This window comes from Panicum virgatum, chromosome 5N, assembly GCF_016808335.1.
Source record: "Panicum virgatum strain AP13 chromosome 5N, P.virgatum_v5, whole genome shotgun sequence".
Lineage (NCBI taxonomy): Eukaryota > Viridiplantae > Streptophyta > Magnoliopsida > Poales > Poaceae > Panicum > Panicum virgatum.
Window position 1 is genome coordinate 46,551,294 of NC_053149.1, and position 23,591 is coordinate 46,574,884.

General features: G+C 45.7%; 2 protein-coding genes and 1 long non-coding RNA gene across 3 annotated transcripts; 2 read left to right on the forward strand and 1 right to left on the reverse strand.

The window, feature by feature from the left end:
• Window positions 1-12,425: 12,425 nt before the first annotated feature.
• LOC120676398 (ERI1 exoribonuclease 2-like) lies at window positions 12,426-15,208 on the forward strand (the record flags this gene model as incomplete). Its single annotated transcript, XM_039957663.1, has 2 exons — window positions 12,426-13,401; window positions 14,643-15,208. A coding segment is annotated over one exon (936 nt), but the record flags the coding sequence as incomplete, so codon positions are not given.
• Window positions 15,209-15,657: 449 nt separating this feature from the next.
• LOC120674380 (cyclin-B1-2-like) lies at window positions 15,658-18,304 on the forward strand. The gene is made up of 4 exons (XM_039955560.1): window positions 15,658-15,868; window positions 15,968-16,068; window positions 17,203-17,300; window positions 17,962-18,304. The coding sequence occupies exons 1-4, from the start codon at window positions 15,746-15,748 to the stop codon at window positions 18,060-18,062; spliced, it is 423 nt and encodes a 140-aa protein (XP_039811494.1). The 5' UTR covers window positions 15,658-15,745; the 3' UTR covers window positions 18,063-18,304.
• Window positions 16,596-17,165, reverse strand: LOC120674381. Its single transcript, XR_005675095.1, has 2 exons — window positions 17,039-17,165; window positions 16,596-16,847 (listed from the first exon to the last, which is right to left on the reverse strand). It is a non-coding gene; the product is annotated as an uncharacterized LOC120674381 (long non-coding RNA).
• Window positions 18,305-23,591: the final 5,287 nt, after the last annotated feature.

Consider the following 23,591-nt stretch of genomic DNA (forward strand, 5'->3'; position numbering starts at 1 on the left):
ACCGTTTTAAGTGCGTGTTAACCCTGATTGTTGTTTTGATGATGGTTAGCGCGCTTAAGCCGGATTAATTTAGGCGGGGCTGCCACACTTGATGATTGGTCTGCTCCTTTTCCCTCGACAGTCTAACTTTCAGAATCTCGGGACGAGATTCCTTTTTAGGGGGGAAGGCTGTGACACCCTAGGTGTCTGCACAGTAGTTGTGTATCTATTTTATGCATCATGTGCTTGATTGCTTGAAAAAGGATCTTTTTGTAAATATAAAGGTTATATGAGTAATTATGATTTTATGCAAGGTCCTTTTTATAGTTATATTTAAATAGGATGTGAAATTATAGCTTTTGTGGAGGGTGTTTTCTGCAAAATGTAGTGTAATCATTTCATGGCAGGAAAATTTTAAATTCAACCTAAGTTTAAAGTGAAATTACCTTGAAAAAGACAAATTCCTTTGAATTCAAAATCCCTTCTATGTTTTTTTAAAATTAGCTCTTTATCCTTTGATCAAATCAATTTTTTTACAACATCAAAGTTGTAGATATTGAAAAGTTGAACAACTTTCATGTTGGGCACTTTTTCATTTGAGTTTTAATTTAAAAGTTATTGCTGTTTTACATTTGGGTCCCTGGAATTATTTGAAATTGCAAATCAGTCTAGTTTCTCCTTCATCCTGCCTGCCTCTCTGCTCTCTCTCACCGCCGGCAAAGCGGCGCTGCGCCCGCCGCTCTGGGCCACCCCCGAGCCACCTCTTGCTCGCGCTGGCTTCCACGCGTCGCACAGAAGCTCCCCACCGCCCTCTACCCCTCGCGCTATGCCCTCCCCGCCTCGCCACGCCGCCCAGAACCGCCCGCGGCCGCCACCTCGACGCCGCCGTGGAGGGCTCGGGATAGAGCTCACCGCTCTTCCCTCTCGCGCACAGAAGCACTACATATACCCCCGCAAGCTAATCCTTTCATCCTTTTTTGCTTTTCCCCCACCCCGCTCGCCCAGAACACCACCGCCGCCCGCCATTGCCACCAGAGCTTTGAGCTCGCCGTGGACCCATTGCTTCAGTACCACTCCGCCCCTCCCAACCTCCCAGTTAGCTTTGCCTTGCTCTCACGAAGCTCACAAGCCCTTTCTCCCCGCCAATCCCTCGCCGCCCCAGACATCCTCCGACCCTTTTTACCCCCTAGATAGCTTCACCGGGACGCCGTGAAGCTTTTCCCCCACTTGTCGTCGTCGGTCCCCCACCGGAGCACTGCCGTCGATGAGCCACCCCTCCGCCGTGCCTTGTTCCTCACCGGTGAACCCCTGCCGGTCCTCAATCCATCCCTTCAAGCCCACCAGCAGGTAGCTCCTGAGCCGCTCTACCTTCCTAGCCCCTCTGGCTCGCCGCCGGCGACTCACGTCGCCGGGAATCGGCTGGCCTTCCTCTCCCCTATTCTTCTTTCCCTTGACCCAGGGACCTCGGGTGAAAAGAAACAAAAACCCAGGGGTTATTTGAATAGTCATAGACTCAAGTGAATAGTGTCTTTAGGGACTCCATTGTAATTTTTGCTCTAAACTTTGAAATTCTATAGAAATTCATAGGAAATTCAGAAAAAGGCAAATCTTGATGTTTTGGAATCCTTGAGAGTAGCTCTATTCAGTAGAGTCATAATATGTTATGCATTAGTTGAAACTTTATGCTGTAAAAGTAGATTTAAGTTACTAGGTGCATAAAGGCTAGTTGTTTTAGCTTTTTCTTAACTGATGATTGAGACCATGTCTTGCAGTGAAATTTTTATTGTGATTTACTCATTTTACACTAGTATTTAAATAAAAATTTCGTGGTCATTTCTCATGTGTAGCTATTTATTTGATTTAATCCTTGTTTAGTAGACTTTAATTATGATAAATAGTTTGTGTTGATGTTAAATAATGAAAATATTTTTGAGTAATATTTTTGAATAGTTTAGCTTGTACATGAAGTTTGAGCCCCAGTTAATGACTATAATAGGAGCTAAAAATGAATCTTATTAATCTGATGTATGTTTTGTTTATTTTCTCAGAATTGATTCTGGGTAGATAAAATCATGAAAAATCTACAGTAGCTAATTTATCCATGTGTAGGCCTACTTTTAAATTTTGAGCTTCTGTTTTGCTATGGTTTATCCTATGTAATTCAATCTTGTTATAGGTGTTATCTGAATGATTGAATTGTTATGAATAAATGGCTACATATTTTGGCATGATTTTTACAGGGTAGCCTACTGTGTTCATATTCTATTTAGCATAAGTTTTGCTAAATTTATTACTGTTTGTGCTCTGAGTTTTTATTTATTAAACCAAACATGATTTAATTGCCATAGGAAACAACCACCACTCACTTTATGAAGTTAGTATAGCTTTCTTGTGCTGTTGATCATGATGCCTTGTTTAGTTAAATTTGTTGAGTTACTACTCTATAAGCGATTGCCCATGTGTGTATTAATTTTGTTTGCTTAGCTTCACTACATCGTAAGTGTGTTTATAATACTGTTCTTGCATTACATATAGATACGACTGCTTTGTCGAACGGGACGTACGAGCTGATCCCGGATTTCGAAGGAGGTGATCTCGAAGCTCAAGCGAACACTACTATACTAACTGAAGCCCAAGACCAAAGTTCGGAAGAGCCTAGGGCTGAAATAGTTAGTGACTACTGAGAAGGCAAGCCCCGGACATAACCTATATTTCAAATTATTATCATTTACTGTTATTACTTGCTTCTGCATTTACAGTTCTTAGGTTTTGAATTGAAACCCTAGATGCATGATCCTAGGAACCTATGTACTGAACACTAGACTTGAGTTCAACTACTTGCTAAGCTTATAGGACCGGTAAAAGTCGAGTGATTGCCTGTCACTCGCGAGCTCTATAGGAATTGCTTGTTTACCTTTCTGTTATCAATATAAGGACGACGGACGGGGTTGTGTTCGATATCATGACCTTATGTGAAACCCTGTCTGTGTTGATGAACTTGCTAAGGTCGCGGTGTGTGGTAGCGGTGGTTAAGTTTTTGAAATTACTAGCCACGTGCCGTAAATATGGTACGCGGCAAGCCTAGTAGCCGATCGGACCGGGGAGTGGATATACCTTTCACTCTCTCTTAGAGATAGGTTTTATTTATGTTTATGTTGCACAACACCGCGGCTGCAGGGAGGAAGTTGGTGCCCTGTAGTCGGGGAGAGTGACCCTATCCACAAGCCGAAAAAAGGTAAACGGTTGTTTGGGAACGACCCGATGGTGTTCCAGACGTGTGTGTTAGGTCTGCCTGGCCAGGTTAAGAAATTCGATTCGAATCATCTGCTTCTCACAGTTTGGGACTGCTTGATCCCTTTGCCACACAGAGTAATAAGAGCAACAATACTATGATCAATCTTGATGTTTGCCTAGAGTTCTGCCATGATTGGATAGTAGTTGCTTACATAGAATGGTTAATCTACTAGAATCTTGAAAGCTAAAACTTGAAAGTAAGGATCTACTCTTTATTGCTTTTTAGCAAAAAGGAAAACCAGAGCCTCACAGAACCTTGCATAGTCTCGCTAAAGTGGGCTACGTATACCCGTTGACGGTTAAGTCTTGCTGAGTATTAGAATACTCAGCCTTGCTGTTGAAACCCTTTTTCAGGTATGAGTTTCGAGGACCAACTCGCTAGTTTGTCTTGGCCCTGCTCTTTGCCTCCTGGCTGGTCCATAGAGTGGGATACGTCTTCGGCCGGCAATGACCCTGACGAGTGATACCAGGCTTGGGCTAGCCTGGTATACTTTTACAACGTGTTGTAGCCGTCGTGTTTTATCTTCTGCTGTCTAAACTCTGAACTTATAGTTATGGCTTGTATAACTATTTTACTAAAGTTGGTTTTGTAATAATGGTTTGAACTAGTTTCTAATCTTTACTTTGCCTGTGTTGTAAAATTGTGGTTGTAATATCTCTGGACTCGCCTTCGTGCGGGGTATGCTTGTTCGATCCAAGAACCGGTGGTTGTATCGGGACGTTACCCGACAGACCAAGAATTGTTCCGTTTGAAGTGCGTTTGAGCCGATGTTGCCTTTATGGTGATGGCCTGCGCACTTGAGCCGGGATAATTCAGGTGGTTCTGCCACAGAAGGGCGGCGCCCTAGTGTGCCTCTGGGCCGGCGGCGCCCTGCTATTCAGTCGACCGAGTGGTAGGGCAATGGATTGAGACATACAGGTGATGATCAAGCGCAACGATGGGGGGAAGGGTAATGCATGCCATACGGAAAAGTAAAAGGAATACGTACCCTGCTGGTAGGCCCAAGGTGTTCAAAGACATATGAGAGTAGCATATCTCCAATATTAGAAGTTGTAATTGCGTTTCTCATACTCTTAAGAGTTGCAATGGTATGGTTCCAATTAACCTTTTTTTTTGCAAAACTGGCCTCAGCCGCCGGCCCATCCGGCGGAAAATACATATCGCTGAATGAACCGGTGGTAAGTCGGCTGGGCTGGGCTGGGCTAGGTGACAGCCCATACGTCATTCGGGGGTAAGATGCTTCCACCGGATGAACCGGTGGTACGCCTTATCGCTATGCTACAGCCGCTATAGTCGTGTTGTAGCACCGCTACATGATGATACAATCAACTACAGCAGTATATCACCGTTTCAACCGGCGATAGGCATATTTGGTTGTGCTGAAAATAGACAGCGGACAGTCCTCTACACAAGTTGACGGACGGTCCTCTACACAAGTTGACGGACGGTCCATCGGTTTGGATGTCTGAACATCATTACAGATTTACAGGTGGTTCGGACGTCCGAAAATATTAGAAAATATTAAGAGATGGTTTGGATGTCCGAATGTCATATTGTAACGAACGATTAGCGAAATAATGAAACTGTGTGCCGACTGTACTCCATGCCTAGGAAGCCAGCGCTGGTCTATCAGCATCGTCAACATGGGCACACGTCCCCGAAACGTCCCTAGGTTGATCCCACTGATGGCAGACATGTAGGAACAGTGCCGATTGTCGACAAGAGCGTCCAACAACGCCGGTGTGGCGTTTCCCTCACGCGCCATACCTTTCAAATTCGAATTATTCAAAAATAATGCATAACAGAATTAAGTAATAAATGAAACATAACTAATTAAACAAAATAAATACAGAATATAACTTAATAAAGTAGTAGATAAACCATAACTGATTAAACAAATAAATGAATCAGAATAAAATAAATAATACATAGCAGAATTAACAAAAAAATGAAACAAAATAGAATAAAACAAATACACGATATAACTTAATAAAGCAATAAATAAACCATAACTCATTAAACAAGTAATTGAATCCCAACGTAATTAAATAATGCATAACAGAATTAAGTAATAAATGAAACATACCAGAATAAAATTAAAAAACAAGCATAACTTAATAGTTGGGTATTTAATAGTTGTTAAAATTATGTAATTTTGAATATAAGATTCAGTCACTCATTACAAAACATGTTCATATGAGAACACGATATTAGCCGCTCACTTAATAGTTCTTAACATTACATAATTTAATTACACATAGTTCGGTATTGAATGACACACACGAGAATGGTCATCCATCACACAAGGCCATCATTGTTAACATGTTGGCCACGATGACCTGTAGGCTGCGTCGGAGGATTTGGAGCACCACGGGCTCACCTCATTTGTGTGTTGACGACCAAATTAGCACCAAGACAGATTAGGTTGAACAAGCTGATCCGATCGGTATTCCCAGGCGATCTGACCGGTCTAGGAGCGGACCGTCCGGTATCCACAGGCGGACCGTCCGCGCGTAAGGATGTTTGGATCTCCGAATGTTCTGGCCTAGTCCCAGCGAAGGCGCGGACTGTCCGGTGTCCTAGGGCGGACCGTCCGTGCGTCAAGATCTTCGGACCCCTGAACGTTCTGGCTTAGTCCCAGCGAAGGCCCGGACAGTCTGGTGTCTGAGGGCGGACCATCCACTCATCAGGATGTAAGGGTCTCCGAACATTCTGGCCTAGTCCTAGTAAAGGCGCGGATTGTCCGGTGTCCGAGGGTGCACAATCCGCAAGTCAGGATGTTCGGGCCTCCGAAACATTTTGGCCTAGTCCCAACGAAGGCGCGGACTGTCCGGTATCCGAGGGTGTACCATCCACAAGTCAGGATGTTCGGGCCTCCAAACATTCTGTCCTAGTCCCAGCAACCAAAGGCATGGACTATCCGGTGTCTGTGAGTGGACTGTCCGCTAGTCAGGATGTTTAGACCTCCAAACGTTCTGGCCTATTTCAGAAATCCAAAGCCGTGGACCATGCGGTGTCTACAAGCGTGCCGTCCGAAAGTCATGATGTTCGGACCTCCGAACGTTCTTGCCCATTCCCAAAGTGACCGTCTGGTGCCCACAAGCGGACCGTCCGCTTACAACCGGTAGGCTCGACCGATCAGACCAATCCATTCAAGACTCCGAATACAATTAAAGATTTTTTTTGTAAATTTAGATCTGTAAAAGTATTTCTTTTCTTGGAGGGCAAGACCTTCCCACCTTATAAATGCAAAGGGCCACGACCAATTGAAAGGATCCAATCGATTAAACTCAAATCAATACACTTTATTTATTGTTTTTATCTTTTCTTCCAAACCCTAGCTCTTCCAACCCCATATTTGTTATTCTTCCTTCATCTCGACGACGTCTAAAGGTGTTCTAGGTGGCCTGCTGACCATAAAACAACCCTCCCGGGCGAGTGTTCGTCGGACTTTGCTGGTCTACCCGGACAACCGATCTGACTGCCACTACTACAATTTTGGATTTTGCGAGGCACTTAAAATGGCCTCTGAGGTGTTCATATTGGCCGAACGCCTCTGTTAATATCCATCATTAACAGAGGCGGTCACTTCCTATTGACTGAGGCGGTTACTAAATCCGCCTCAGAAAATCGATTAACAGAGGCGTTCAACTTTAACGTGACCACCTCTGTTAATACCCCCATTAACAGAGGCGGTTATTTGTAAAATGTCCACCTCAGTTAAACAACCCAGCCCGCTCAGGACCAACTCGGCCCGATAGAGGGCTCCATATATATATATATATATATATATATATATATATATATATATATATATATATATATATATATATATATATATATATATATATATATATATATATATATATATATATATATATATATATGCACACTTAGCAATTTAGGGTTTCATTTCTCTTCTCCCCTCCCAATCTCTCCTCACGCTCGGCGGCCGGCCAACCCTCCGTCTCCCATGCCGGTGCCCCTCCTCCTCTCGACCGGACGGTGCGGCCGGGCGGCGTAAGGGCTCCAGATCCGTCCTCCCGCCCCCTCCTCGACCGCGGCGGCGCGCCACCTGCTCGACCGGACGGCGCGGCCGGGCGGCGCTCCTCCTCCTCGACCGGACGGCGTGGCTGGGCGGCGCACGGGCTCCAGATCCGCCCCCCGGCCCCCTCCTTGACCGCGGCGGCGCGCCACTTCCTCGACCGGGAAGCGCGGCTGGGCGGCGCCCCTCCTCCTCGACCGGACGGCGCGGCCTGGCAGTGCTCGGGCTCCTGGGCGGCGCGGCGTCCAGGCCGAGTGGCGCGTCGGGATCCAGTGCTCCGGCGCGTGGGCCGGGGCGGCGGCCGCGCTCAGCAGGCGGCGGCGGCGGCGGTCCCGGCTGAGCAGCGTGTCGGGATCCGGTGCTCCGGCGCGCGGGCCGGGGATGGCGTCCGCGCGCGAGCGGCGGTGCTCAGATGGGCTCGGCGGGCCCAGATGGGCTCGGGGGCTCTATTGTTTTTTATTTTTTATTTGATTAACAGAAGTGTGCACAAATATTCCTCTGAAAATATTGTATTTACACTGACTATAGCTCTGAGGCTTTTCCAAAAAACACCTCTGAAAATAAAAAATGCACGCCTCTGAAAATAAAAAAATGTAGTAGTGTACCTTGTGTAGGAGGCGCTGCAGCAAGCTCCTCCTTGCACCGCACGTGCTAGTGCAATCATGTGAAGGCCCAGAAAAGGTGTAAACACAATTTTGATGACTCCGCTGGGAACCAAAGATCTTGGAGACCAATCTAGTCTACCCTAAAGAAGAGGAGCTCCACTACTGAGCTTGACAAGGACAACATCATCGAAGCGATGGTCGATTATCTTCCTGAAGACATTCGCCAGATGCTGGAGGAGCACAAGAAGAAGTGTGATGAAGAAGATTTGAAGGCAGAGCTTGCAAGCATCAAAGTCGATCGATGGGGCAAAGTCACCAAGATCAAGGAGATCGACTTTGCTTCTTCAGATGCATCTACCGAGGTAACATTCAATGTGAGTGACTCATCTTCTAGTGTTACTCTCGAAAAAGTTAAGACATTATTAGCTGAGCGGGATGTTCATTGGGTTAATTGGCTTAGCTCTGAACAAAGAGTAGCTGCTGGTAAAAAAAATAGAGGTAGCCAATGAATCCTCATCTGTTTCTACTATTGCTACTTCTGAAGTTCACGTTTCTCAACCACCGGCAGCATCACATGTGCGTCAACCACAGTATGAAATGCCAATGCATTATTTTAGTAGTCAAACAGTAACACCCACCAATGTAACAAGGGGCTCAACCTACATACACTTACCCTATTATGAGCATCCCTAGTTCGGCCAACCTTAGCCGAACGAATGAACTTGCTATACCTCCGCACACACACCTGTACCTCCAGGGAGTACTATAGAGCCTATCGGTCATATTTCAGATGAGATGTTTGATCGATATGTGCAACGATGGTAGAATCGGCAGAGACTGGTCGGCCCGACTCCTCAGTCCGGTTAGACCGGTTCAACCCAATCGGTCCGATCGGTTCCAGCAACAGGTCTGACCGGTCCTTACAGCCATGCTGCTCCAAACCAGCACGATGTATCGACATCCACACATTCAAATTCTTCAAGTAATTTTGATAAAATACTTGCTGAGTATAAGAATGATTTGGCAAATTTGCTTAGAGAAAATCATGGAGTGGATGTTAAAGGTAAAACTCGTGCATATCAAAAAACTGTATCCTACTTCTTTTGATTTGATTTCATATCCGGCTTGTTTTAGGTTGCCTGAGTTTGTTAAATTCAGTAGGGAAGATAATAAAAGTATTTTTGAGCATATTAGTTAATATCTTACCCAATTAGGAGAAGCTGGTTCTATAAGCGAATTGAAAGTGCGCTTATTTTCTTTATCTTAACTGGAGTCATTTTTTCATAGTTTTCATCATCGGCACCTAATTCCATTAGCTCATGGGAACAATTGGAGAAAAAAATTGTTCCAGGTTCCTGACAAATGGTGACTCTTCAGCTCTAGAAAGTTTGATTTTTTTTAATGCGATTCTAGAGGATAGGCACGTGCGACACGCACGTGATACAATGAAGAAAAAAATCGTAGACAATCCCACTTTCTAAATTAACCTGATATTAATAAATCAAGAACCGCCCCGGTCGCCCACTGGCTCCCCTTGGCCCGTCTCTCGTCCTAGCCTAGGGGCGAAGGCGAAGCTATGTGTAGTTCTCGGAGTCGGCCGACCCGACGACCTCACGATAATTTCCTGTATCATGTATTTTTTTACCAGTTACGACCCCGGTAAAATATTCACTTGACTCTGGCAGTCTAGCTTGTCCTTGTCGTCTTCTATCAGGCAGCAGTATGCAGGCTGCCAAAGCTCAGTAGACACTTCGTTTACGTGGAGGCTAGCACGCTAATAGGCAGGCTAGACGATCTCCAAGAGTTTGGCATATTGGATTTGCAGCCTTTAATTTTTGTATAAAAAAAAGATAAAAACACGTCTTCAATAATTTGACATCCTACCTACCATCTTTTGCCAAATTACTAAAAAATGTGCTCCACGCGCATATTTGAGCGCTGTGCTTCATCGCACATCCAGCGCGCATTCTCCCTCACCCGCGCGCTGTGGCCCCTGCGGCGAACCCGACGGCCGTGGATGCAGGGCCAGGTGCGAAGCGAGCGACGCGGTAGGGAGTGCCGGAGGCAGGGCGAGGTGGCACGCAGGGTGCCGGGAGGCCGAGAGGGCGAGAGGGGCGTCGATGCTCCTGGACCCGGTCAGTCAGCAGGGAAGGAACCGGTTTTTTTCCTCTTTCTTTTTCACAGGAAGCTGGGAGGGGCAAACGACAAAGCTGAATAGGCGAACAGTATAAGAGCATCTCCAACAGTTTATGTAAATTCCATCCTCTATAATCACATTTACATAACCATTTAGCCAAGATTCACCCTCCAAATTGAAGTCAATTCCAAGAGCTTATCCATCCCCCACTCCTCCATTCCATCCCCTCCTCCCGCTGACCCACTGACAAGTGGGCCCGCTCCGTCACCATCTCCATACCGGAGCCACGACCATGGAGGACGAAGCCCGCCGGCGCCGGCGCCGCCGCGTCCCCGCCGCCCTGCGCCCTGCCTCCCAGCCACCCAACGTCCTGCGCCTCCACGCAGCCCGCCGCCTCCCTTGCTTTGGTGCCGCACGGAGGGGGCGGCTGAGGGGTCCGAGCGGGAGCAGCGGGGAGCAGCTTCACGCACGGCCCGGCGGGGAGGTGCTTCGGCGGCGGCCTAGCAGGGAGGAGCTCGGCGGTGGGGAGGTGCTTCGGCGGCGGCCTGGCGGGGAGGAGCTCGGCGGCGGCCCGGCGGGGAGGAGCTCAGCGGTGGGGAGGAGCCTCGGCGGCAGCCCGGCGGGGAGGAGCCCGGCGGCGCGGTGGAGGAGGCCCGGAGTCGTGCGCGGGGGGAGAGGATTCGCGATTGTCGGGCATTTGCCGAACGGGAGCAGTCCTCCATCTTTGGAGGATGGCGACGCCCATATGCAAAACGAGATAGAGAAGGGGGGCGGATGGAGAAGCCGTTGGAAAGGAGTTTTTGTCCCATTTTCCATCTCCTTCTCTTTTTTTACAGATAGAAGATGGGATAAAGAGGCTGTTGGAGATGCTCTAACAGTAGCAGACCGCCATACCTCTACGGCTGAATATTTTTTTTAGATAGATAGCACATAAGATTCGCACGGGACCGACAAATCTTGTAAAAAATATAAGTAAAAAAATAAGACTTTCGGGTTCAACTGCTTATTTTGTCAAATCAATTATGCCAAACTATCGAAGAGATGTTTTTTTTTACTTAGCATAAAATTTAACAAATTGTTAGAGATGCTCTAAGAAGTTACCTTGCCCTTTGCAGTTTGCATAACAATAATCATACGTGTCGATTCCTGTGACTGGACGACTGGACTCTAGAGGTTGCTGTTGCAACGATTTGTGCCTGCCAACAAATCAGGGAAGTGTCGATGGGTAGAATATATACTGTGATGAGAAAAATAAATCATTTTAGGCATAAACATTTTCTAAATGCCAATTTTTATAGATCTGCACCCTTTTCACCTCCCTTGACTCTTACACATAGATCCTGCGCGAGGGGTACAGCAGACCCGATATGGGTGAGAAAAATTTTCAGTTGTTTTTTATATTTATAGTATAGAAAAACAGATGCGAACTTTCTTGGTTACCTAAAAATTAAAATGAATATCTCATAAAATTCCAAAACTTTTACAACAACTTACAAAAATACAACACCACTCCATAACAACAGAGAAGAATTCCAAGGTGCAAAATCGATGATAGTTTACTGTTACATTGAAAAGCTCACTGTGTCTTCGTCTTTACTTTTAGAAAAGCAAGACTTCTCCATTCTCCCCATAGCTTAATTAAAGATTTTGCCGGGTAGATATGACACCAACGATTAGAAATTGTTTAGCGAAGGTCGTATCTAACAGAAGCGGAAATCTTCCATAAGGAAGCCCAATTAGAAATTGACATTCCCTTATCATAACCACATAGACACAGTCCGAGACAACCAAAAGTAGTGAATTCTGCCCCCGTGATGTGTAAGCATAAATAGTTCTTATAGTTTACCTGGATAAGGCTAAGCAATTGCAGCAGTTAGGTTCTTTATTTCTTTGAGACAGCTGTCAAGAGCTTTACGTCGTCCTCAGTGTCTCAGAAATCTGCTGCCTACAAAGTGAGGAAAAGTTTCCTTCAAATTATCAAATAAGTGTATCCCTCCGTCCTAAATACAAATTATTCTACAAATTTAAGGATAAATTAAGAAGAAGATAAAATAACCATATTTGCATCTATTTATACCCATATTTGATGGTAATAAATTTTTTATATATATGTGATTTTTAAATAGAGAAAAATAATTTATTTTTAAATAAATTTTGAATTCTAGAATGATTTGTGGAGGATGTAGTTAAATTAACGCATTTTTTTAAATCCGCACGTGCGTGGATGCCACCCGCCGCTCGCAATCGAAGACTGTTGGCGTCATCCGTACGCCACCGCCGTTCCTCCTCCACCGCCATGCCGCCGCCATTATTATACATCTTAAATACTGTTCCTCGGGCCCTAATTCTCAAATCTCACGCTAAACAAATCCTCCTTCAATTGCGCTCAGGCTCTCACGCAATCTCGACGCAACAAGCGATGCTCTGCCTCTCCCCCGCCGCACCGCTCCAACCTGCAGATCCGGCGTCGCAGCAGCTGAGCTCCCGCACCACTTTGTCGTGATCGACTTCGAGGCGACCTGCGAAAAGAATTGCAAGATCTACCCGCAGGAAATCATCGAATTTCCTGCGGTCCTCGTCGACGCCGCCACCGGCGGCCTCGTCGCCTCCTTCCGGACCTACGTGAAGCCGCGCCACCACCCGCGCCAGACCGCGTTCTGCTCTGAGCTGACGGGAATCCAGCAGGAGCAGGTCGACGGCGGCGTAGATCTCGCGACGGCGCTGGCCATGCACGACGCGTGGCTGGCGGCGGCGGGCGCAGCCAAGAACCGCCTCGCCGTCGTTACCTGGGGCGATTGGGATTGCCATACAATGCTAGAGTCAGAATGCCGCTTCAAGGGACTCGCAAAGCCTGCTTATTTCGACAGATGGATCAACCTTCGCATCCCCTTCGAGGCCGCGTTCGGCGCTGGGCGGCGCAACCTTCAGGAGGCGGTCAGGGAGGCGGGTCTGAAGTGGAGCGGCCGCCTCCACTGCGGGCTCGACGATGCGCGGAATACAGCGTTCCTCCTCGCCGAGCTGATGCGGCGGGGTGTCCCCATCTCCATTACCGGCTCTCTGGTGCCGCCACCGCCACCGGAGCCTGAGCTACAACTTCAGCAGCAACTCTCGCCAGCGAATCACAATTTCCGCTGGTGCGTCGGTGGCGCTGCTGCTACTGACTGCTGCTGCTATTGCGGCGTGGCCGTCAGAGGCGACGTGGTGACGACGCCGGGCCCAATGCAAGGGCGCTACTTCTTCAGCTGCGGGAACTGGACACCGCTGGGGCCAATGTGCCCATTCTTTCTCTGGGCGGCTTGATTGCCAGCCGTCCAGACTCCACGGGAGCGTCGTCAATAAGGTCAGTTAGCTAATCACTTCTACTGAATTCGTAGAGTCCATGTTTACTATGCTTACTTAGTGTTCAGGTAGGAGTTCTCTTTTCTCTGAACTCTGTGAATCTGTTAGAATTCTAGACTTTCCGTAGTAGGGTCTCTGGGGTCTTGGGGAACGGATGTTGTTGAGGAGGTGCCTTGAAAGCTTGGTGTTAAACGTTTGATTGATGAACTTTTTGGCTGCGTGTGATTTGATGTTTTGTCATCCAATTCTGATGTGGTAGATTTGATCTGATTTGGGCCAGAATGACTGGATTTGCTCGATAAATTTGGTGATTGGAGTGTTAGCCCTCTTGTTCGATCGGTGAAAGTTTTGGCTTTCCATCCTATGGTGACCCTCTGTTATGCACTGAGATTTTTTTTTTTGCGGATGAGTTTGTTTACCTCACACAGTTCCCAAAGAGCATTATTAGATTGACATTGTTCTTTGTTCGTCGCGGGTACATGATTGGGTGCCACTGTATATTGTTTTGGCTATAGGTTATACCCAAACCCAACCGATTTCTGTTGATTTGACACTCAGGGAATGGTTGATTTCATAAGTCTTTAGGGATAATTGGATTATGTGAATCGTACAATATGTTGTTTGAATGTTGGAACTTGTCTATCTCATCCAGTTGCTCACAGGGTCTGTAGTTCCAACTTTTAGGCTCCCACTGTGAAGCACTATCCAGTGCCTCTATTTAGTTTTTCTCTCTCAATTGCTGCCTTAGTGGGTTGGTTATAATAAGTTAGCTACTTTTATTACCGTGAAATTTAACATATGCTAATAAAGTAGCTACTTATATTACCGTGAAATTTAACATATGCTTCTTCACAGGCTATGCCTAATGCATTTGCTGTATCATGAGATTTTTTATACTGGTTCACTAAAATTCATTGCCTGCAAGTATCTGTATTCATCTTCTTCTACACTGTGACCACTATTCAGCCCAGCTTGCCTGATAGTGATAGAAAATACACCTATTAGCTGTGTTCTGTACTTAACCAAATAGAAAAAAAATTGAAAAGGTAAAAAAAACTTTTGGCCATGTTACATCTCTAAAATGCATGGCTTCCGGTGTTAGTTTCATGGCTTTTACAGTGCCAGTTCTTGTGTATATTGCACTCATATTTTGTGACCGAATTAATCTTTTTATTGTTATCCTTGTAGCATCTTTATTCCACACAATGCACGTACTAATGTTCAACCTTTTGTTTTCCTCAGGAAATGTTGCCGCCGCAGGCTGATGTCATAATCTTTTTCCTACAGATAAGTTTCTTTCCTGTTTTTTTATCTGCACTCATGTAGAATATATTTTTTATTTTACTGAGTTTTCTGGTCTAAGAGTCATCTCTTCTGCAGCGGACTTGATGGTGCTCGCACAGACTTAGGCAGCAGAAATGGAGATCTGTACATCATCACTTCGGCATCAGACATGATGGCCAATTTTCATACCACCAAAAGACTTCGGCAGCAGAAAAGGAGACTTGATCAAGCTCTGGTGTCCAGATAGAATTTGCTTTGTGGTTTGCTAGAGGGGGTCAGACAGCTAGAGTTGGCTTGTTAGGAGTTTTATTTACTCAATGTTAGTTGGGAGTTGTAGCTTGTCTTATAAATATGAAATCCGTGTAATTGGAAGATCAAGTAATGAAATCAATCTAGTTTCCCCTATCCCTTCTCTTGTGTAGATGTGTATATGAGATGATTCTTTGTCAAAGCTACTTTTTCTATTTGGCTGCAAGTATATTATAGATGATACATGGTCTGCAAATGTTTCACTTGATAGCAAACATGTCGTTTTTTTACTTTTGCACAATTTCTTTTTTTTTTGACAACCTGTCTTCAGAATCAGATCCTTGTGCCGTGCAACCATCTGCCGCAGAAACTTTTAGCACCTTATTTCCAGCCTGAAAATCTCTCTTTCTTGTTTCATTTGAACGTTAGCTACCCGTTTGAACGTTAGCTGGTGGACTGTCTACCCTCACAGCCCAGACCGTCTGCCGATCAAGATGTCCCAACGGCGAACGGTAACTAGAGATGTTCAAATTTAAAGCATGTTTATATTTGTTCTGATTGGGAAAATAAATACTTCTACTACTTTGCCATAGCGATATAATTCTATGTCGAATTTGTATTCCGAGCTGGAATCTGATTACACCGACCGAGGAACAGATATAATAGTTGGGCCGGCCCAACAAGGTTAGAATAGTCAGAAGCGAAGAGCTGTATATCATCAAGCCCAGACTCAAGGGCGTAAGGCCTTTCTTCCCCGCAAAGAAAGAAACGAGCAGCAGCAGCGGAACGAGAGCGAAGCAGCAGCAGCGACGATGGCGAGCGGCGGCATGAAGAGGGAGATCAGCGAGACCCACGACGCCCTCCGCTTCGGCATCAACGCCGGCGTCAAGGCCGACCTCGCTCCGCCGCACCCGCTCCAGTCCACCATCCAGTCGGTACGAACCCACCTCTCTCCTCTGTTTTCCTTTACTTTTCCGTGCCGTCGAAACCCTAACGCTGAGTCTCGGTGTCTGGGGGCACGCGCTCCCTCACAGGAGGCCAAATTCTGGGCGGACAAGAAAAAGTTCGGGACGGAGGCCATCTACGGATCCGCCTTCAACATCCGCAAGGATCTCGATGCCCAAATCCTCTCCAGGTCCTTCAATGCCCCTTGCAGTTTCCCCCGAATATTTTTTGTTACCTCCATCAATTCTTTCGAGCTTCGAGTTTGTAGTAGGTGATGCGAGCATTAGAAAAGTGTATAGTGGTTTCGAGTCTGTCTGCTAGAATTAACCGTGCCAATGGAAGTTTGGGTGACTAAGTGCAGAGGTTCCTTGTTTATAAGTCAGGCTTGTCTACATGGTTTTGACATCTGACTAGAAGGCTGTTAACATTTTGCATATCTGTGATTCCATTGCCCTTGTTGGGTGCTGTATCCTTGATGCTAATGCAGGGTTGATTGTACCTAAAATTTGGTTGTTTGTGTATATATCAGTCAATAGTGGAATGATTTTAATTTTTTTATTGTGGCAGTGTGGATGCCCTGTTTGTCAATGTTGAAGCTCCATCCTGCTAACAGCTGATTAGCAATTTTCTTTTGTTTTTGCCTGCTTCACTGCTTGGCTGCTTGTATTGCTGAACTTGTTTTACTGCATGCTTGGGCATCGTCTAAAATTGTTTTTCCCCTATGCATCTAAAAGCCTTAGTGTATTAATGTAAGTAATGTTATTAAATTCTTATATCAATTTTGAGGCTTTCCGATAGACTTAGTTTGGTATGCACTGCTTTTTGACATATAAAATACGCACGATTCTGATATCACATTTGGTTTGCTATTTGTCTCTGAATGGATCATTGGAAATGCCTGGACCTGGACCTTTCTATACTTAATTGGGCAATCGTATCTGAACATTTTTCTCATCTGTCCCTTAACCCCTGTTTTAAAAAACGTTTTAAAACTACGTTTAATCTTGATTAAACTCTAAACTTTGGCCTAGCATTGCGTTTAATCACAGTGTCGTTTAATCACAAAAGACGTTTAATCTACGTTTAACCACAAAAATCTCTAAACCATAGGCTAGCGTTCACCTAGCGTCTAGCGTTTTTTAAAACCTTGCCCTTAACACCAATGATTCGTTGACAAAAAAGGAATGAAGCATGATATAGGAGGAAACCTTTTATTTTGTTTATGCAGGTGTCCTTCCAATGATATTATGCATATCTTTAGTTTTTTTTATCTTATATTTTTTTTTTATGATTGGCATGCGCTGATGGACATCTGTGATGACAGGTTCCAAAGGCCCCCTGGTGCTTTGCCATCATCTATGCTTGGATATGAGGCACTGACAGGTTCCCTGGATGATTTTGGATTTGAAGATTATCTTAACAGTAAGAAATTCTATCCTTTGTTTTCAATCAGCCAACTTCCTGTTGTTTTGCATGTTCATCCAAGCATTTTGCAATAGCCTACGACTACCTTGTTAATATTCTTAGTCAGACTTGGGGAACACTGGTATATTTTATTTTACTTTTTAATCTTGATAGTAGGCTAGTAGCAGTAGTTTCTTTGTTCTTAGTAAAACTCACTCAGACAATGCTAATTGATGTGATTTGGATGGAAGTTAGGAGTTATTGGAAAATCAAGAGTTACCAAAATGTTTATAGCTTAATAAAATTTCATGGTTCCATCTACTTTAAGTTGTTGGATATCTTGTAGAGGTCATCAGTTTAATAGGATTGCATTTATATGATGTGTAATTATATACCTGGGTTGTTTTTGTTATTTAATTTACTAGAAAAGTGTTGCGTACTTGTGACAGTCAATGGTCTGAGCTCATGTCTTTTTAGTTCGAATTGCTCTGCTATCTCTGAGTAGTTATAATATGTGCAGCCATGCATTTTATTTGTGCTTAGCACTTTCATCAATCCATGTATTGGTTTCAGCTTCAAATTCTTAAAGTTCTGCACTGAAACTTTTCCTGCTGGGCTTTCTTTGTACCACCAGATATGTTTTGTCAAGTTGTGCTAATTTTCTTCTCTTGGCTTGCAGTGCCTCAAGATTCTGACAGTTTCCGTCAACCTGACTTGCACCATGGAATGGAGGTTCGCCTTGGCTTGTCCAAGGGACCTATCTGCCCTTGCTTCAATTGATCCATCCATGTAGTTCTGCAGTACGTTGTGCACCTCAGTCCAGTGCGTCGGTCAATAGACCATATTATCATAGTGAAAAGTGAAAACCGACGAGGCTAGCACCTGTTCAATGTTCAGTGTCATGTTTCAGTCAACACAGAATTTAGTTCTTACCCCTATTTGAGCACACATTTGATGGTTGGTCTGCCTCTCTGAATCTACGTGTTCCAGCTTGCTGACAAAATTTCGCAGCTTTTACTCCACTTATTTGATCTGTGTTCATGTTGGCTCCACCCAAATTTGACCCAAAAAAAATAAAAGTCCACTAGTTTGGCGATCCAAGGCATGCACTTGCCAAAACTTGGCTATTGTCCAGTCAAGGGACAGAGTTCTACATAAATTTTAGATACGTTAGTTTGGGCTGAAACCGAACGCTTTGTGCCCATGACGTCTTTGAAATGTCAATACCAGGCTTATCAGGCCCAGGATTGTTATCACTGTGCCTAGTGGGCTAAGCTCATGAATGGGTTACGCTACGGTAGGGATGGCAATGGGTACCCGAAATCCGATGAGTTTTTATTCCATTAGGGCACAGGTCTGGATCAATTTCTCGACCCGTGGGTCTGCTAATGGACAAAAAGTTAGACCCGTCGGGTTTGCGGGCATGAGTTTGGGAACATAAAACTCGAACCCATAAACCCATGAATATTTTTTACCCGGGCCAATAGTCAAATTAGCTTATCTTCCAGCCCAAAATAGTCCAAATAGCCCAGCCCAATATAGATAGTATATAAGCCACCTCCACTCCAAACCCTAAACCTAATCCTTTCATCCCACCCCAGCTAGCAGCTAGCAGCCGCACGCGACACGCCCCAGCCTCCAGGCAGCCAGGCGCCTAGGCCCCTTGCGGTAGCCGGCGGTGGTGCGGTGGCCTGCCTCGCTCGCATGCTGCACGCAGGAGGCAATCATGCAGCTCACGCAGCCCAACTCGTCCTCTTGCAGTACCGCGCGCACGACCCGAGGACGCGCAACCGCCTGCCGGCCGCGGCCTCTACTGCAAGTGCCCAGCGGCCGCGCGCTCTCTTCGCCGACCGGCCGCGCATGCTCGTCCTTGCTCGCTCGCCAGGCCGCACGTGCTCGCTGCCGTGCCGTCCTCACCGCTTGTACGCAAGCCCGGTCTTCATGCCTGGCGGCTCCTCGGCTCGGCCTCCGCCCCATTGGTGCTGTCGGGCACGGGCGACTCGCGGGTCGCCCGAAACCCCAAGCGGGCACGGGTTTGGGTACAAAATTGTGCCCGTGACAGATCACGGATTTCTTAATGGGTTTAGTTTTTGTTCACGGGTTCGGGTTTGAGATGAGTAAACCCAACGAGTTTGTACCCATTGCCATCCCTACGCTACGGCTCTGTCTTGGTTTCTTGTATCAGGGCTTGGGTCTACTCCATGTATTGCCCAAACAATATACTAGTTTTTCCTAAGCGTGTTTATTAGTTGAACAAATAAACAACAAAACTAAAATTTATCGGAATCTGAAAGTCTGATAAGGTGATGTTGCCGTTTTGGATTTGTAACACTCTAGTGTTAAACTTGGAATTAACTAGATACTTAGCAAGTAATTCGTTTCGTCGCAAATCGAATCAAAACTCAAATTTATTTTCTGGAGTCGGGTGGACCCGGATACTCCGGATTTTATTCCGGATAGTCCGGACCTGAAACTCCATATCACGTGTTTTTAGCCTTCTGATTGTTCCCATATGTTAAAACACCGTTCACTTCAGCCCTCTCTCTCTCCCTCACGAGCCCTCCTTCAGCCCCCTCTCTCCCTCACGAGCCCTCCTTCCTCCCTAAGCCCTAGACCCCAAGATCTTCCAGTTCAAGTTGATTCCAAGGCTAAGGGAACTTCTATCGGCGTGGAAATCATCCTTTCCATTCATTCCTCCTTGGGGTGGCTTCATTTTCAACTTGTGCAAGGTACTCAAGCTAGGGCTAACATTATCGATCGTTCTGAAGTGTTTTAAGTGATTTTCTTTGGGTCAATCATCTCTATATGAGTCGCTCTACCAGGATCTGAAAGGGTTTCAAATTTTGTGGGTTGGTTTTGCCAAAATCAAGATTTTAGTTTTTGGGGCGAAAATGGTGTGAAGCCCTGAGACCCCGGGTATAAGCCCGGATACTCCGAATTTGGAACACTCCGGGGGAAACTCCGGGTATAAGCCCGGATACTCCGGACTTGGAACACTCCGGGGAAAACTACGGGTATAGGCCCGGAAACTCCGGACTTGGGAGTCCGGATACTCCGGATTTTTGGGGAATATTTTGGGCCAGGGAGTGCAAGTTTTGTGTAAATTACTAGTAGTTGCATCTAGTCATTGGCTATTTTAAGGTTGCAACCCATTTATGCATTTCTCATGGCAATTGCATACGTGTAGAAACCGCAGCCGAGGAGGTCGTGTACGAGGTGGTTGCGGAGCCACCGGAGCTGCTGGAGCAGGCCCAGCAGGAGGAGAGGCGTGAGAACCCGGCCCAAGGCCCAGTTCACCCCAGTACCCAGCAGCAACCCAAAGGCAAGCCCCGGTGCATGGCCTATTATTTCAAATTTATGACACATATATATATTTCTATTACTTGTGCATTAGGTTTAGAAATTGTTTGGAACTCTAGTTGCATGATCCCTAGGTTCCCTGGAGTTATACTAGTATGTATAGGACGATAGAAATGATATGCTTAATAAGATCTCGGTAGAAGTCGAGTGATTTCTGGTCACTCGCGAGATATAGGATATCTCGTTATTTTGAGTATATGGAATATTGAAATAGGTTGGAGAAGGAAAAGAAATTGGAGACCGGGCGGGGAAAGGCTAGCCCCGTCTATGTCGGTTAAGGACCGTTTGTTGTCTGGCCCTGTGATCGAATTTGAATTGTACTAGCCGCATGCCGGGAGTAGGAGGTAGTCAAAATCGGTAAGCCGAGTACTGCCTTGCTTCGAAAGTACAGAACTTCTACCCACCCCTTAGGGCGAGTCGAGTGGTCGCGGAGAATTGGGATGCATATGTTTACTTTTGGTGGTCTCTCGTAGGGCTCGGCTGACTATATGCAGGTGGGGCGGTTCTGTAGTTCGAGACAGGGAGGAGAAAGGTTGGTGCGTGGGGTCCGACGGGGCTTTTGCGTGCCGTGTTGGTTAGGTCCACCTTGCAAGGTAAAAGCGGATCGATTCGCCGTCAGATATGAGCACCTTGATCGCAGCACCGCATCGTAGTAATGCTATATAGAATTTAAGTGATGATTGAAAATGATTATCATGAATTATTACTCTATGTTTGTTACGATTGCTTAGCACGTGCAAATACTAGTTGATGATTTTAGCATATAGAATTTGGAGCTAAAAATGGAAAAAAAATAAGGACTCATTTTAGAAGCTTTTTCTGCAAAATTAACCACCAGCCAGAAAGCATTGCATGTCTAGATATGTGGGCTAAGTTATACCCACTGGTCGGGTAAGTCTTGCTGAGTATTAGTTGCTCAGGGTTTGTTGCCACCACATTTTTTTATTTCAGGGCATTCGGACGTTGATTTCTGCCCCTGCTGTGTTAAGTTTATCCGCAGAGATGCAGAGGGGTGGGAAGTGGTGGATCGCGACCCCTAGGCTAGGAGTTAGCCGGGTTGCACACTCGTGGGCTAAGTGTGTAATTCATTCCCGATCTTATATATTGTAGTGGGTAGATTCCATGTTTATCATATTTTGTATAAATGGCAGACACACTTGTATATTATTATGTATTTCAAACTCGGTTTGTAATTTAAATGTTTCATAGCATATGGTGTTTGTATTTTTAAGTATTATGTGGTGCTCGTACCATCTGCGCTCACCTTCGTGTGAGACTACCGGTGTTGTTTCAATCGGACTGTGGGTTGAGAAAGGATCGACAAATTAAGCCGTTAAGCTAATGCGCCCGATGTGTTCAAATGACGGCCATTACGCTTAATTGGAGTTTAATTTGACGGTTCCGTCACAGCTGGTATCAGAGCCGAAACACACTGGGGGTGATACGAGCATGACTAATTTTGAGGTTTTTATGACTTAAAAACGAATTTCAACTTAAGATAAAAGGTTAATTAGTAGTGTGGGCGGGATTATTTGTAATTGCCTTATATATGGTTAATGTTAGGGTTGTGGCTAGATTGTTGGTTTTGGAGATGAGAGAATTATCGTAGGACGATCATGCATTGTGCATCATGCCATTCATTGATTTAAAAAGATTCTTGCATTTTGAGGGCGGTGTGAAACATCACGAGTGTAACCGGATACTCCGGACATAGGTCCGGATAGTTCGGGTGGGGTGTCCGGATATTCCGGATGAGAATCCGGACAGTCCGGATTTGGATACAAAAATTTCCGGCTTTTTTATTTAATTTATGCTTCCTGCATTCTTCATGGTTGATTGTTTTGTAATCAGAATCATGGGACTAATCTAATCATGGTTGAATACAGAATGGCTGGACCACCGAACCCTCCTAATTTGGTCCAGGCCATTGCGGACATGCTCACCGGACGCGATAAGCAGACGGCACTCCTCCGGGAGATTGTGGAGCAGGGCAGGGCACAGCGGCACGAACATCACCACCAGCCCCCTGCTCCTGGATATCCGGAGTTTCTGGCTACTCAGCCACCGCTCTTCCATAAGGCGGATGAACCATTGGATGCGGACAACTGGCTTCGGACTATTGAGTCCAAGTTTACCCTGCACCCATACAACGATGGGGATAAAGCAGGATTGGCAGCCCAGCAGTTGAGGGGCCCCGCGCGCACATGGTGGGAGAATCACGTGGCCATGTTCCCGGCGGACACTCGGTTCACCTGGGCCCGATTTAAAGAAGCATTTAGGGCACATCACATGCCAGCAGGGGTGATAAGAAGAAAACTCACGGAGTTCTTGGCCCTGAAGCAGGACAATAACAGTGTACTACAGTACTCCCAGGTCTTCAACACTTTATCACAGTATGCGAGGTACCATGTAGACACTGATGAGAAGAAGCAGGCGTGTTTTCGACAGGGGCTTAGCAGCAAGCTCCAGGATCGCCTGGCCATGATCAAATTTGACACATTCAGTGAGCTAGTCAATGGACGTTAAGCTAATGCATCCGATGTGTTCAAATGACGGTCATTACGCTTAATTAGAGTTTTAATTTGGCGGTTCCGTCACAGGATTCTCGCTAGAAGCAAACATAAACCATGGCATTACATTCCTACCAAGTCACAACTCACAACCAACATTTCCACACAAACAAGATTTTGTTGCCTGCCTGATTATAATCTTTCAAGTGAAAAACTGACCCTAGATGAGACTGACCTGGCAAAACACATTAAACATCACTGTCACTTGGAAAGAAAGCATCAAAGCATCTTCCCTCTTATCCCATTTCCACAGCCAAACAGAGCAGCAGTGCTCTGATAGTGCTGTATAATGTTGGTGCCTTTTCAGGGCCAACACATGAATCGCTCACTGGAGGGTCTACCACGCAGGTGGTCAGACCGGTAATCATGACCAGTCAGA